Here is a 14,732-nt window from a genome sequence, read left to right on the forward strand (position 1 = left end):
GATGATGAAGTACAGGTGTAGTAACAATCAGTGATATAGCAGAGGCAGTAATACAATGTGAGGAGGATATAACAGCTGCAGATGATGATGATGATGAAGTACAGGTGTAGTAACAATCAGTGATATAGCAGAGGCAGTAATACAATGTGAGCAGGATATAACAGCTGCAGATGATGATGATGAAGTACAGGTGTAGTAACAATCAGTGATATAGTAGAGGCAGTAATACAATGTGAGCAGGATATAACAGCTGCAGATGATGATGATGATGAAGTACAGGTGTAGTAACAATCAGTGATATAGCAGAGGTAGTAATACAATGTGAGCAGGATATAACAGCTGCAGATGATGATGATGATGATGAAGTACAGGTGTAGTAACAATCAGTGATATAGCAGAGGCAGTAATACAATGTGAGCAGGATATAACATGATGATGAAGTACAGGTGTAGTAACAATCAGTGATATAGCAGAGGCAGTAATACAATGTGAGCAGGATATAACAGCTGCAGATGATGATGATGATGATGAAGTACAGGTGTAGTAACAATCAGTGATATAGCAGAGGCAGTAATACAGTGTGAGCAGGATATAACAGCTGCAGATGATGATGATGAAGTACAGGTGTAGTAACAATCAGTGATATAGCAGAGGCAGTAATACAATGTGAGCAGGATATAACAGCTGCAGATGATGATGATGAAGTACAGGTGTAGTAACAATCAGTGATATAGCAGAGGTAGTAATACAATGTGAGCAGGATATAACAGCTGCAGATGATGATGATGATGAAGTACAGGTGTAGTAACAATCAGTGATATAGCAGAGGCAGTAATACAATGTGAGCAGGATATAACAGCTGCAGATGATGATGATGATGAAGTACAGGTGTAGTAACAATCAGTGATATAGCAGAGGCAGTAATACAATGTGAGCAGGATATAACAGCTGCAGATGATGATGATGAAGTACAGGTGTAGTAACAATCAGTGATATAGTAGAGGCAGTAATACAATGTGAGCAGGATATAACAGCTGCAGATGATGATGATGATGAAGTACAGGTGTAGTAACAATCAGTGATATAGCAGAGGCAGTAATACAATGTGAGGAGGATATAACAGCTGCAGATGATGATGATGATGAAGTACAGGTGTAGTAACAATCAGTGATATAGCAGAGGCAGTAATACAATGTGAGCAGGATATAACAGCTGCAGATGATGATGATGATGAAGTACAGGTGTAGTAACAATCAGTGATATAGCAGAGGCAGTAATACAATGTGAGCAGGATATAACAGCTGCAGATGATGATGATGATGATGAAGTACAGGTGTAGTAACAATCAGTGATATAGCAGAGGCAGTAATACAATGTGAGCAGGATATAACAGCTGCAGATGATGATGATGATGAAGTACAGGTGTAGTAACAATCAGTGATATAGCAGAGGCAGTAATACAATGTGAGCAGGATATAACAGCTGCAGATGATGATGATGAAGTACAGGTGTAGTAACAATCAGTGATATAGTAGAGGCAATAATACAATGTGAGCAGGATATAACAGCTGCAGATGATGATGATGATGAAGTACAGGTGTAGTAACAATCAGTGATATAGTAGAGGCAGTAATACAATGTGAGCAGGATATAACATGATGATGATGATGATGAAGTACAGGTGTAGTAACAATCAGTGATATAGCAGAGGCAGTAATACAATGTGAGCAGGATATAACAGCTGCAGATGATGATGATGATGAAGTACAGGTGTAGTAACAATCAGTGATATAGCAGAGGCAGTAATACAATGTGAGCAGGATATAACAGCTGCAGATGATGATGATGATGAAGTACAGGTGTAGTAACAATCAGTGATATAGCAGAGGCAGTAATACAATGTGAGCAGGATATAACAGCTGCAGATGATGATGATGATGAAGTACAGGTGTAGTAACAATCAGTGATATAGCAGAGGCAGTAATACAATGTGAGGAGGATATAACAGCTGCAGATGATGATGATGATGAAGTACAGGTGTAGTAACAATCAGTGATATAGCAGAGGCAATAATACAATGTGAGCAGGATATAACAGCTGCAGATGATGATGATGATGAAGTACAGGTGTAGTAACAATCAGTGATATAGCAGAGGCAGTAATACAATGTGAGCAGGATATAACAGCTGCAGATGATGATGATGATGATGAAGTACAGGTACAATCAGTGATATAGCAGAGGTAGTAATACAATGTGAGCAGGATATAACAGCTGCAGATAGATGATCGATGATGAAGTACAGGATGTAAGTAACATCAGTGATATAGCAGAGGCAGTAATACAATGTCGAGGAGGATATAACAGCTGCAGATGATGATGATGAAGTACAGGCTGTAGTAACAATCAGTGATATAGCAGAGGCAGTAATACAATGTGAGGAGGATATAACAGCTGCAGATGATGATGATGATGAAGTACAGGTGTAGTAACAATCACGTGATATAGTAGAGGCAGTAATACAATGTGAGCAGGATATAACAGCTGCAGATGATGATGATGATGAAGTACAGGTGTAGTAACAATCAGTGATATAGCAGAGGCAGTAATACAATGTGAGCAGGATATAACAGCTGCAGATGATGATGATGATGAAGTACAGGTGTAGTAACAATCAGTGATATAGCAGAGGCAGTAATACAATGTGAGCAGGATATAACAGCTGCAGATGATGATGATGATGAAGTACAGGTGTAGTAACAATCAGTGATATAGCAGAGGCAGTAATACAATGTGAGCAGGATATAACAGCTGCAGATGATGATGATGAAGTACAGGTGTAGTAACAATCAGTGATATAGCAGAGGCAGTAATACAATGTGAGCAGGATATAACAGCTGCAGATGATGATGATGAAGTACAGGTGTAGTAACAATCAGTGATATAGTAGAGGCAGTAATACAATGTGAGCAGGATATAACAGCTGCAGATGATGATGATGATGAAGTACAGGTGTAGTAACAATCAGTGATATAGCAGAGGCAGTAATACAATGTGAGGAGGATATAACAGCTGCAGATGATGATGATGATGAAGTACAGGTGTAGTAACAATCAGTGATATAGCAGAGGCAGTAATACAATGTGAGCAGGATATAACAGCTGCAGATGATGATGATGATGAAGTACAGGTGTAGTAACAATCAGTGATATAGCAGAGGCAGTAATACAATGTGAACAGGATATAACAGCTGCAGATGATGATGAAGTACAGGTGTAGTAACAATCAGTGATATAGCAGAGGCAGTAATACAATGTGAGGAGGATATAACAGCTGCAGATGATGATGATGATGATGAAGTACAGGTGTAGTAACAATCAGTGATATAGCAGAGGTAGTAATACAATGTGAGCAGGATATAACAGCTGCAGATGATGATGATGAAGTACAGGTGTAGTAACAATCAGTGATATAGCAGAGGCAGTAATACAATGTGAGCAGGATATAACAGCTGCAGATGATGATGATGATGATGAAGTACAGGTGTAGTAACAATCAGTGATATAGTAGAGGCAGTAATACAATGTGAGCAGGATATAACAGCTGCAGATGATGATGATGATGAAGTACAGGTGTAGTAACAATCAGTGATATAGCAGAGGCAGTAATACAATGTGAGCAGGATATAACAGCTGCAGATGATGATAATGATGAAGTACAGGTGTAGTAACAATCAGTGATATAGTAGAGGTAGTAATACAATGTGAGCAGGATATAACAGCTGCAGATGATGATGATGAAGTACAGGTGTAGTAACAATCAGTGATATAACAGAGGCAGTAATACAATGTGAGCAGGATATAACAGCTGCAGATGATGATGATGAAGTACAGGTGTAGTAACAATCAGTGATATAGCAGAGGCAGTAATACAGTGTGAGGAGGATATAACAGCTGCAGATGATGAAGTACAGGTGTAGTAACAATCAGTGATATAGTAGAGGCAGTAATACAATGTGAGCAGGATATAACAGCTGCAGATGATGATGATGAAGTACAGGTGTAGTAACAATCAGTGATATAGCAGAGGCAGTAATACAATGTGAGGAGGATATAACAGCTGCAGATGATGATGATGAAGTACAGGTGTAGTAACAATCAGTGATATAGCAGAGGCAGTAATACAATGTGAGGAGGATATAACAGCTGCAGATGATGATGATGATGAAGTACAGGTGTAGTAACAATCAGTGATATAGTAGAGGTAGTAATACAATGTGAGCAGGATATAACAGCTGCAGATGATGATGATGATGATGAAGTACAGGTGTAGTAACAATCAGTGATATAGTAGAGGTAGTAATACAATGTGAGCAGGATATAACAGCTGCAGATGATGATGATGATGAAGTACAGGTGTAGTAACAATCAGTGATATAGTAGAGGCAGTAATACAATGTGAGCAGGATATAACAGCTGCAGATGATGATGATGATGAAGTACAGGTGTAGTAACAATCAGTGATATAGCAGAGGCAGTAATACAATGTGAGCAGGATATAACAGCTGCAGATGATGATGATGATGAAGTACAGGTGTAGTAACAATCAGTGATATAGCAGAGGCAGTAATACAATGTGAGCAGGATATAACAGCTGCAGATGATGATGATGAAGTACAGGTGTAGTAACAATCAGTGATATAGCAGAGGCAGTAATACAATGTGAGGAGGATATAACAGCTGCAGATGATGATGATGAAGTACAGGTGTAGTAACAATCAGTGATATAGCAGAGGCAGTAATACAATGTGAGGAGGATATAACAGCTGCAGATGATGATGATGATGATGATGAAGTACAGGTGTAGTAACAATCAGTGATATAGCAGAGGCAGTAATACAATGTGAGCAGGATATAACAGCTGCAGATGATGATGATGATGAAGTACAGGTGTAGTAACAATCAGTGATATAGCAGAGGCAGTAATACAATGTGAGCAGGATATAACAGCTGCAGATGATGATGATGAAGTACAGGTGTAGTAACAATCAGTGATATAGTAGAGGCAGTAATACAATGTGAGCAGGATATAACAGCTGCAGATGATGATGATGATGAAGTACAGGTGTAGTAACAATCAGTGATATAGTAGAGGCAGTAATACAGTGTGAGCAGGATATAACAGCTGCAGATGATGATGATGAAGTACAGGTGTAGTAACAATCAGTGATATAGCAGAGGCAGTAATACAATGTGAGCAGGATATAACAGCTGCAGATGATGATGATGATGAAGTACAGGTGTAGTAACAATCAGTGATATAGCAGAGGCAGTAATACAATGTGAGCAGGATATAACAGCTGCAGATGATGATGATGATGAAGTACAGGTGTAGTAACAATCAGTGATATAGCAGAGGCAGTAATACAATGTGAGCAGGATATAACAGCTGCAGATGATGATGATGAAGTACAGGTGTAGTAACAATCAGTGATATAGTAGAGGCAGTAATACAATGTGAGCAGGATATAACAGCTGCAGATGATGATGATGATGAAGTACAGGTGTAGTAACAATCAGTGATATAGTAGAGGCAGTAATACAGTGTGAGCAGGATATAACAGCTGCAGATGATGATGATGAAGTACAGGTGTAGTAACAATCAGCGATATAGCAGAGGCAGTAATACAATGTGAGCAGGATATAACAGCTGCAGATGATGATGATGATGAAGTACAGGTGTAGTAACAATCAGTGATATAGTAGAGGCAGTAATACAATGTGAGCAGGATATAACAGCTGCAGATGATGATGATGAAGTACAGGTGTAGTAACAATCAGTGATATAGCAGAGGCAGTAATACAATGTGAGCAGGATATAACAGCTGCAGATGATGATGATGATGAAGTACAGGTGTAGTAACAATCAGTGATATAGCAGAGGCAGTAATACAATGTGAGCAGGATATAACAGCTGCAGATGATGATGATGATGAAGTACAGGTGTAGTAACAATCAGTGATATAGTAGAGGCAGTAATACAGTGTGAGGAGGATATAACAGCTGCAGATGATGATGATGAAGTACAGGTGTAGTAACAATCAGTGATATAGTAGAGGCAGTAATACAATGTGAACAGGATATAACAGCTGCAGATGATGATGATGAAGTACAGGTGTAGTAACAATCAGTGATATAGCAGAGGCAGTAATACAATGTGAGCAGGATATAACAGCTGCAGATGATGAAGTACAGGTGTAGTAACAATCAGTGATATAGCAGAGGCAGTAATACAATGTGAGCAGGATATAACAGCTGCAGATGATGATGATGAAGTACAGGTGTAGTAACAATCAGTGATATAGCAGAGGTAGTAATACAATGTGAGCAGGATATAACAGCTGCAGATGATGATGATGATGAAGTACAGGTGTAGTAACAATCAGTGATATAGTAGAGGTAGTAATACAACGTGAGCAGGATATAACAGCTGCAGATGATGATGATGATGATGAAGTACAGGTGTAGTAACAATCAGTGATATAGCAGAGGCAGTAATACAGTGTGAGCAGGATATAACAGCTGCAGATGATGATGATGAAGTACAGGTGTAGTAACAATCAGTGATATAGCAGAGGCAGTAATACAATGTGAGCAGGATATAACAGCTGCAGATGATGATGATGAAGTACAGGTGTAGTAACAATCAGTGATATAGCAGAGGTAGTAATACAATGTGAGCAGGATATAACAGCTGCAGATGATGATGATGATGAAGTACAGGTGTAGTAACAATCAGTGATATAGTAGAGGCAGTAATACAATGTGAGCAGGATATAACAGCTGCAGATGATGATGATGATGAAGTACAGGTGTAGTAACAATCAGTGATATAGCAGAGGCAGTAATACAATGTGAGCAGGATATAACAGCTGCAGATGATGATGATGAAGTACAGGTGTAGTAACAATCAGTGATATAGTAGAGGTAGTAATACAATGTGAGCAGGATATAACAGCTGCAGATGATGATGATGAAGTACAGGTGTAGTAACAATCAGTGATATAGCAGAGGCAGTAATACAACGTGAGCAGGATATAACAGCTGCAGATGATGATGATGATGAAGTACAGGTGTAGTAACAATCAGTGATATAGCAGAGGCAGTAATACAATGTGAGCAGGATATAACAGCTGCAGATGATGATGATGAAGTACAGGTGTAGTAACAATCAGTGATATAGCAGAGGCAGTAATACAACGTGAGCAGGATATAACAGCTGCAGATGATGATGATGATGATGAAGTACAGGTGTAGTAACAATCAGTGATATAGCAGAGGCAGTAATACAATGTGAGGAGGATATAACAGCTGCAGATGATGATGATGATGAAGTACAGGTGTAGTAACAATCAGTGATATAGCAGAGGCAGTAATACAATGTGAGGAGGATATAACAGCTGCAGATGATGATGATGAAGTACAGGTGTAGTAACAATCAGTGATATAGCAGAGGCAGTAATACAATGTGAGCAGGATATAACAGCTGCAGATGATGATGATGAAGTACAGGTGTAGTAACAATCAGTGATATAGCAGAGGCAGTAATACAATGTGAGCAGGATATAACAGCTGGGACCAGTGTTGGTAATGAGCTGCGGTGGATCACAACAGGTACATGACGCCCTGCGCCTACATTGTCCCTTTAAAGATGGCACCGCAGTATGAGGGTTAACCCCTTCATTGCCACAGATGGTATTTTAGCAACGTGTGTGGGGGTCCCTGGCCACATCTTGCCTCAGCAACATCCCTACAGTCCTGCCAGTCAGCTGCAACTGATACACCCCACCTACTATCCCACAGCCCAGACAGAATTCTGCAGCTATACCCCACACCAGTCATTCCAGTATAACTACCCCCCCCTCCACACAGCCCAGACAGAATGCTGCAGCTATCCCCCACACCAGTCATTCCAGTATAACTACCCCCCCTCCACACAGCCCAGACAGAATGCTGCAGCTATCCCCCTCACTAGTCATTCCAGTATAACTACCCCCACCTCCGTCCCACAGCCCATACAGAATGCTGCAGCTATCCCACACACCAGTCATTCCAGTATACCTACCCCCCCCTCCACACAGCCCAGACAGAATGCTGCAGCTATACCCCACACCAGTCATTCCAGTATAACTACCCCCCCCTCCACACAGCCCAGACAGAATGCTGCAGCTATCCCCCACACCAGTCATTCCAGTATAACTACCCCCCCTCCACACAGCCCAGACAGAATGCTGCAGCTATCCCCCTCACTAGTCATTCCAGTATAACTACCCCCACCTCCGTCCCACAGCCCATACAGAATGCTGCAGCTATCCCACACACCAGTCATTCCAGTATACCTACCCCCCCCTCCACACAGCCCAGACAGTGCTGCAGCTATCCCCCACACCAGTCATTCCAGTATAACTACCCCCCCTCCACACAGCCCAGACAGAATGCTGCAGCTATCCCCCACACCAGTCATTCCAGTATAACTACCCCCCCCTCCACACAGCCCAGACAGAATGCTGCAGCTATCCCCCACACCAGTCATTCCAGTATAACTACCCCCCCTCCACACAGCCCAGACAGAATGCTGCAGCTATCCCCCACACCAGTCATTCCAGTATAACTACCCCCCCCTCCACACAGCCCAGACAGAATGCTGCAGCTATCCCCTACACCAGTCATTCCAGTATAACTACCCCCACCTCCACACAGCCCAGACAGAATGCTGCAGCTATCCCCCACACCAGTCATTCCAGTATAACTACCCCCACCTCCGTCCCACAGCCCAGACAGAATGCTGCAGCTATCCCCCACACCAGTCATTCCAGTATAACTACCCCCCCTCCACACAGCCCTGACAGAATGCTGGAGCTATCCCCCACACCAGTCATTCCAGTATAACTACCCCCCCTCCACACAACCCAGACAGAATGCTGCAGCTCTCCATCCCTGTCCCCCATCCTGGCCAGTCTGCTGTATCACTCTCTCCCTCCTTCAGCCTAAGCATTTGGCTGCATCTATTCCCCTTTCCCTGCACCCCGCCCTGTACCCCATATGTTCTGCTGCAGTGTAATCGTTATACTCCCACAGGTTACAGCAGATTCGGCAGAATCCTTACACCCTCTTTTTCCGTGATGAATCTCGTTGGCGATGGAGCGATTTCACCGCACATCCACGTGTTCTCACCTTCGCTGACAGGACAGGAGTTCAGGCTGCTGATATCAGGGTAATTGTACTATCTGACAATATATGATCATATCCCCATATTGTGCCATGTGTGACTGGCCGGACATGGTCTCTCCTCATCTACTCAGGGATCGGAGCTGTGTGTGTGACTGATCCCACCTTGTGTCTCCTCATCTACTCAGGGATCGGAGCTGTGCGTGTGACTGATCCCACCTTGTGTCTCCTCATCTACTCAGGGATCGGAGCTGTGCGTGTGACTGATCCCACCTTGTGTCTCCTCATCTACTCAGGGATCGGAGCTGTGCGTGTGACTGATCCCACCTTGTGTCTCCTCATCTACTCAGGGATCGGAGCTGTGCGTGTGACTGATCCCACCTTGTGTCTCCTCATCTACTCAGGGATCGGAGCTGTGCGTGTGACTGATCCCACCTTGTGTCTCCTCATCTACTCAGGGATCGGAGCTGTGCGTGTGACTGATCCCACCTTGTGTCTCCTCATCTACTCAGGGATCGGAGCTTTGCGTGTGACTGATCCCACCTTGTGTCTCCTCATCTACTCAGGGATCGGAGCTGTGCGTGTGACTGATCCCACCTTGTGTCTCCTCATCTACTCAGGGATCGGAGCTGTGCGTGTGACTGATCCCACCTTGTGTCTCCTCATTTACTCAGGGATCGGAGCTGTGCGTGTGACTGATCCCACCTTGTGTCTCCTCATCTACTCAGGGATCGGAGCTGTGCGTGTGACTGATCCCACCTTGTGTTTCCTCATCTACTCAGGGATCGGAGCTGTGCGTGTGACTGATCCCACCTTGAGTTTCCTCATCTACTCAGGGATCAGACCTGTGTGTGTGACTGATGCCACTTTGTATCTCCAGGTGCCCCCCGGGGCTCAGGGATCAGACCTGTGTGTGTGACTGATGCCACTTTGTATCTCCAGGTGCCCCCCGGGGCTCAGGGATCAGACCTGTGCGTGTGACTGATGCCACTTTGTATCTCCAGGTGCCCCCCGGGGCTCAGGGATCAGACCTGTGTGTGTGACTGATGCCACTTTGTATCTCCAGGTGCCCGGGGCTCAGGGACCTGACCTGTGTGTGTGACTGATTCCACTTTGTATCTCCCAGGTGCCCGGGGCTCAGGGATCAGACCTGTGTGTGTGACTGATGCCACCTTTTGTCTCCTCAGGTGCCCGGGGCTCAGGGATCAGACCTGTGTGTGTGACTGATGCCACCTTTTGTCTCCTCAGGTGCCCGGGGCTCAGGGACCAGACCTGTGTGTGTGACTGATGCCACTTTGTATCTCCAGGTGCCCCCCGGGGCTCAGGGATCAGACCTGTGTGTGTGACTGACTGATGCCACTTTGTATCTCCAGGTGCCCGGGGCTCAGGGATTGGACCTGTTTCGTATCGGGCAGGAATCTTCGTGTCAGCGCGGAGAGAGGGTGATATTGCAGCACTGTCTGAGGGAGACAAACCCTGAACTCTTCCTTGTGACCACCCAGGTATAAATCACCTCTGTGTCCATCGCCATGGGTTACTACAATTCCTCAAAGCCATGTGGCATGACCGTATGTATCCTGTGTGCCCCTGGTAAAGTGTGCTCATGGTACTATGAGCAACAACCTGACCGTGAGAGTGATGAGTATTATTATAGTTCCCCATAAATATATAATTCAGGAATGTCTGCTTGCTATGAATTTGTACAATATGTCATATCTGTGTCTGTATCAGCTACTCAGGACCAAGTGGCCAGGTGCTATCTAGTCCTTGGAGACAGAAGCTTCATGGACGTAGTGTTTGCTCTGCACCCTAAGGGGCCATTGTGCAAGTCCAGAGCACAGACACACCGACTGCTGAGAGGGTCGTTCTTAGCACCTTAAGTTATCAGTCTCCCTATAATAAAATATCTTCAAAGCCCAGAGAGTAATATGAGGTTTAGGTTCCTGTAGCCATGGTAATTTACATACACAGGGCCTGGGAGAACAAAGGACAGTATTTTTGAGCCTGAAAAGGGTGGGGGCTCCTGGGTGAGAGAGGAGTCGTGGTACTATAAGGCCCAGCAACCCACACTGCTGGGGATTCACTCTACAAGGGAGGTGCTAGGAGTGCGCCCCATCTTTGGCCTATGGTGGTCTCCCTCCGCACAGATCTAAGATCTCAGAGTAACATAACTTAGGATTCTGACTTAAATATAATTTTCTTTTATTTGATATAAATGTATAGGTAATAAATAAGACACACAGATATAAATGTACAGGTAATAAGACATACAGATATAAATGTACAGGTAATAAACAAGACATACAGATATAAATGTACAGGTAATAAACAAGACACAGATATAAATGTACAGGTAATAAACAAGACACAGATATAAATGTACAGGTAATAAGACATACAGATATAAATGTACAGGTAATAAGACACACAGATATAAATGTACAGGTAATAAGACACACAGATATAAATGTACAGGTAATAAGACATACAGATATAAATGTACAGGTAATAAGACATTCAGATATAAATGTACAGGTAATAAGACATACAGATATAAATGTACAGGTAATAAGACATACAGATATAAATGTACAGGTAATAAACAAGACATACAGACATAAATGTACAGGTAATAAGACACACAGATATAAATGTACAGGTAATAAGACACACAGATATAAATGTACAGGTAATAAGACACACAGATATAAATGTACAGGTAATAAGACATACAGATATAAATGTACAGGTAATAAACAAGACATACAGACATAAATGTACAGGTAATAAGACACACAGATATAAATGTACAGGTAATAAGACATACAGATATAAATGTACAGGTAATAAGACATACAGATATAAATGTACAGGTAATAAGACATACAGATATAAATGTACAGGTAATAAGACAGATATAAATGTACAGGTAATAAACAAGACACAGATATAAATGTACAGGTAACAAGACACACAGATATAAATGTACAGGTAATAAACAAGACACAGATATAAATGTACAGGTAACAAGACACACAGATATAAATGTACAGGTAATAAACAAGACATACAGATATAAATGTACAGGTAATAAACAAGACATACAGATATAAATGTACAGGTAATAAACAAGACATACAGATATAAATGTACAGGTAATAAACAAGACACACAGATATAAATGTACAGGTAATAAGACATACAGCTATAAATGTATAGGTAATAAACAAGACATACAGATATAAATGTACAGGTAATAAACAAGACATACAGATATAAATGTACAGGTAATAAACAAGACATACAGATATAAATGTACAGGTAATAAACAAGGCATACAGATATAAATGTACAGGTAATAAGACATACAGATATAAATGTACAGGTAATAAGACATACAGACATAAATGTACAGGTAATAAACAAGACATACAGATATAAATGTACAGGTAATAAACAAGACATACAGATATAAATGTACAGGTAATAAACAAGACATACAGATATAAATGTACAGGTAATAAACAAGACATACAGATATAAATGTACAGGTAATAAACAAGACATACAGATATAAATGTACAGGTAATAAACAAGACATACACATATAAATGTACAGGTAATAAGACTTACAGATATAAATGTACAGGTAATAAGACATACAGATATAAATGTACAGGTAATAAACAAGACATACAGATATAAATGTACAGGTAATAAGACATACAGATATAAATGTACAGGTAATAAGACATACACAGATATTAATGTACAGGTAATAAGACATACACAGATATTAATGTACAGGTAATAAGACATACAGATATAAATGTACAGGTAATAAGACTTACAGATATAAATGTACAGGTAATAAGACATACAGATTATAAATGCACAGAATGATATCTGTATGTCTTATTACCTGTACATTTATATCTGTATGTCTTATTACCTGTACATTTATATCTGTATGTCTTATTACCTGTACATTTATATCTGTATGTCTTGTTTATTACCTGTGCATTTATATCTGTATGTCTTATTACCTGTACATTTATATCTGTGTGTCTTATTACCTGTACATTTATATCTGTATGTCTTATTACCTGTACATTTATATCTGTATGTCTTATTACCTGTACATTTATATCTGTGTGTCTTATTACCTGTACATTTATATCTGTGTGTCTTATTACCTGTACATTTATATCTGTGTGTCTTATTACCTGTACATTTATATCTGTGTGTCTTATTACCTGTACATTTATATCTGTGTGTCTTGTTTATTACCTGTACATTTATATCTGTGTGTCTTGTTTATTCACCTGTTTTTCCTAATTTAACCCTGGAGATATTTTCTCAGTAAAGCCTAAATATTTCTCAGCGTTATCTCTGTGCTCTATGAATTCATGGCGTGGAGAAGCGAACGCAAGAGTGCTATTCTAATACTCTTCGTGTTGACCGCTCGGGTAAAACCCACGTCACAACCGCCCACCTGCGTCATGTTTGTGTATCTGAGCTTAGGCTGGGGCGTGGTGTGACAACCTCCCATACCAATATTTGTGTAGTCCTTATTGGAGACGTACATAAACCTGTGTGAAAGCTGTGTAGTGGCACACGGGGGAGGCTAATAGTTGCCCAGGTGATACCAGTCGGTATCATTGTGATGATCCCCTTTTTTGCCTTCACGGGGATCAAACGGATTAGTTACCAGGACAACTGCTGGTGCCCCTCAACCATCTGCCAAACCTCTGCTAGAGAATGTGTGGGCAATACTCTGGTTCTTAAGTTGCACCCAGTGACCAAGAGAACTCTCTCCTGCCTGTTATTCCCTCCTAGCCCAGATCCCACCTCAGGAACGCGGGCCGGCCATAAACTACACACACAGGCACCAGCCCAGCAGGGGGTCCCAGCAGCTCAGGGACATTTACATCTGGGGATTCAAAATCCACCCAACCTCTGCACAGGGCAGGTGGGATAAAAGGGGCTGAAGCTGGACTCCTGGGTTCTTGGTTCCTGGCTGGCGAGGCAGGACTGATGTGGAGTAGCTGAGGCACCTTCAGACCCAGTCAGAATTGTAGACCCTACTGACTTCCAGCAGCAGACTTCATCAAAGGGAGACCAGGGACAGATACGCAGCCAAAACTTACTGCTCTATCAGGAGGTGGCTCAGGTTCGCGGTTAGCGGGCCAGTTGGAGCTGGGTGACTTTCGAAGCGTGCCCTACTCTCGCAAGTAGCGGAATCCCTTCGGGCCAAGCGGCCAGGACCAGCAAGTCGTTCAGCAGTACCTCTCCCAACAGCACCGTGCCCACCGGAGTCTCACAGCTGTGCATCCCTGTACCCATAAAGGACCCGGGGTACCGTGCGAGAGCTATATATAGCGTTGCCTTTCTCAAGGCGCTGAGGGCCAGTAGGCGAGAATAAAGAATAACGCACACATAAACCCGGTGTCCTCACATTCATTACAGCTGCTCTAGGCCATAACCTGGAGGGTTTCCCTGAGACA

At 42.2% G+C, this 14,732-nt stretch overlaps 1 protein-coding gene across 2 annotated transcripts in view; it reads left to right on the forward strand.

Annotated features, from left to right (window-relative positions):
* Positions 1-14,732, forward strand: part of TAF1C (TATA-box binding protein associated factor, RNA polymerase I subunit C) — a 130,913-nt gene that overhangs the window by 83,026 nt on the left and 33,155 nt on the right. For both annotated transcript variants that reach the window (XM_088453526.1, XM_088453525.1), the window contains exons 11-12: positions 9,136-9,271; positions 10,599-10,727. In XM_088453526.1, coding sequence (XP_088309652.1) covers positions 9,136-9,271; positions 10,599-10,727 — 265 coding nt within the window. The remainder of the gene's footprint in view (positions 1-9,135; positions 9,272-10,598; positions 10,728-14,732) is intronic.

The sequence above is a fragment of the Taudactylus pleione genome, unplaced genomic scaffold, assembly GCF_031769625.1.
Source record: "Taudactylus pleione unplaced genomic scaffold, aTauple2 ptg000580l, whole genome shotgun sequence".
NCBI classification, from domain to species: Eukaryota; Metazoa; Chordata; class Amphibia; order Anura; family Myobatrachidae; genus Taudactylus; species Taudactylus pleione.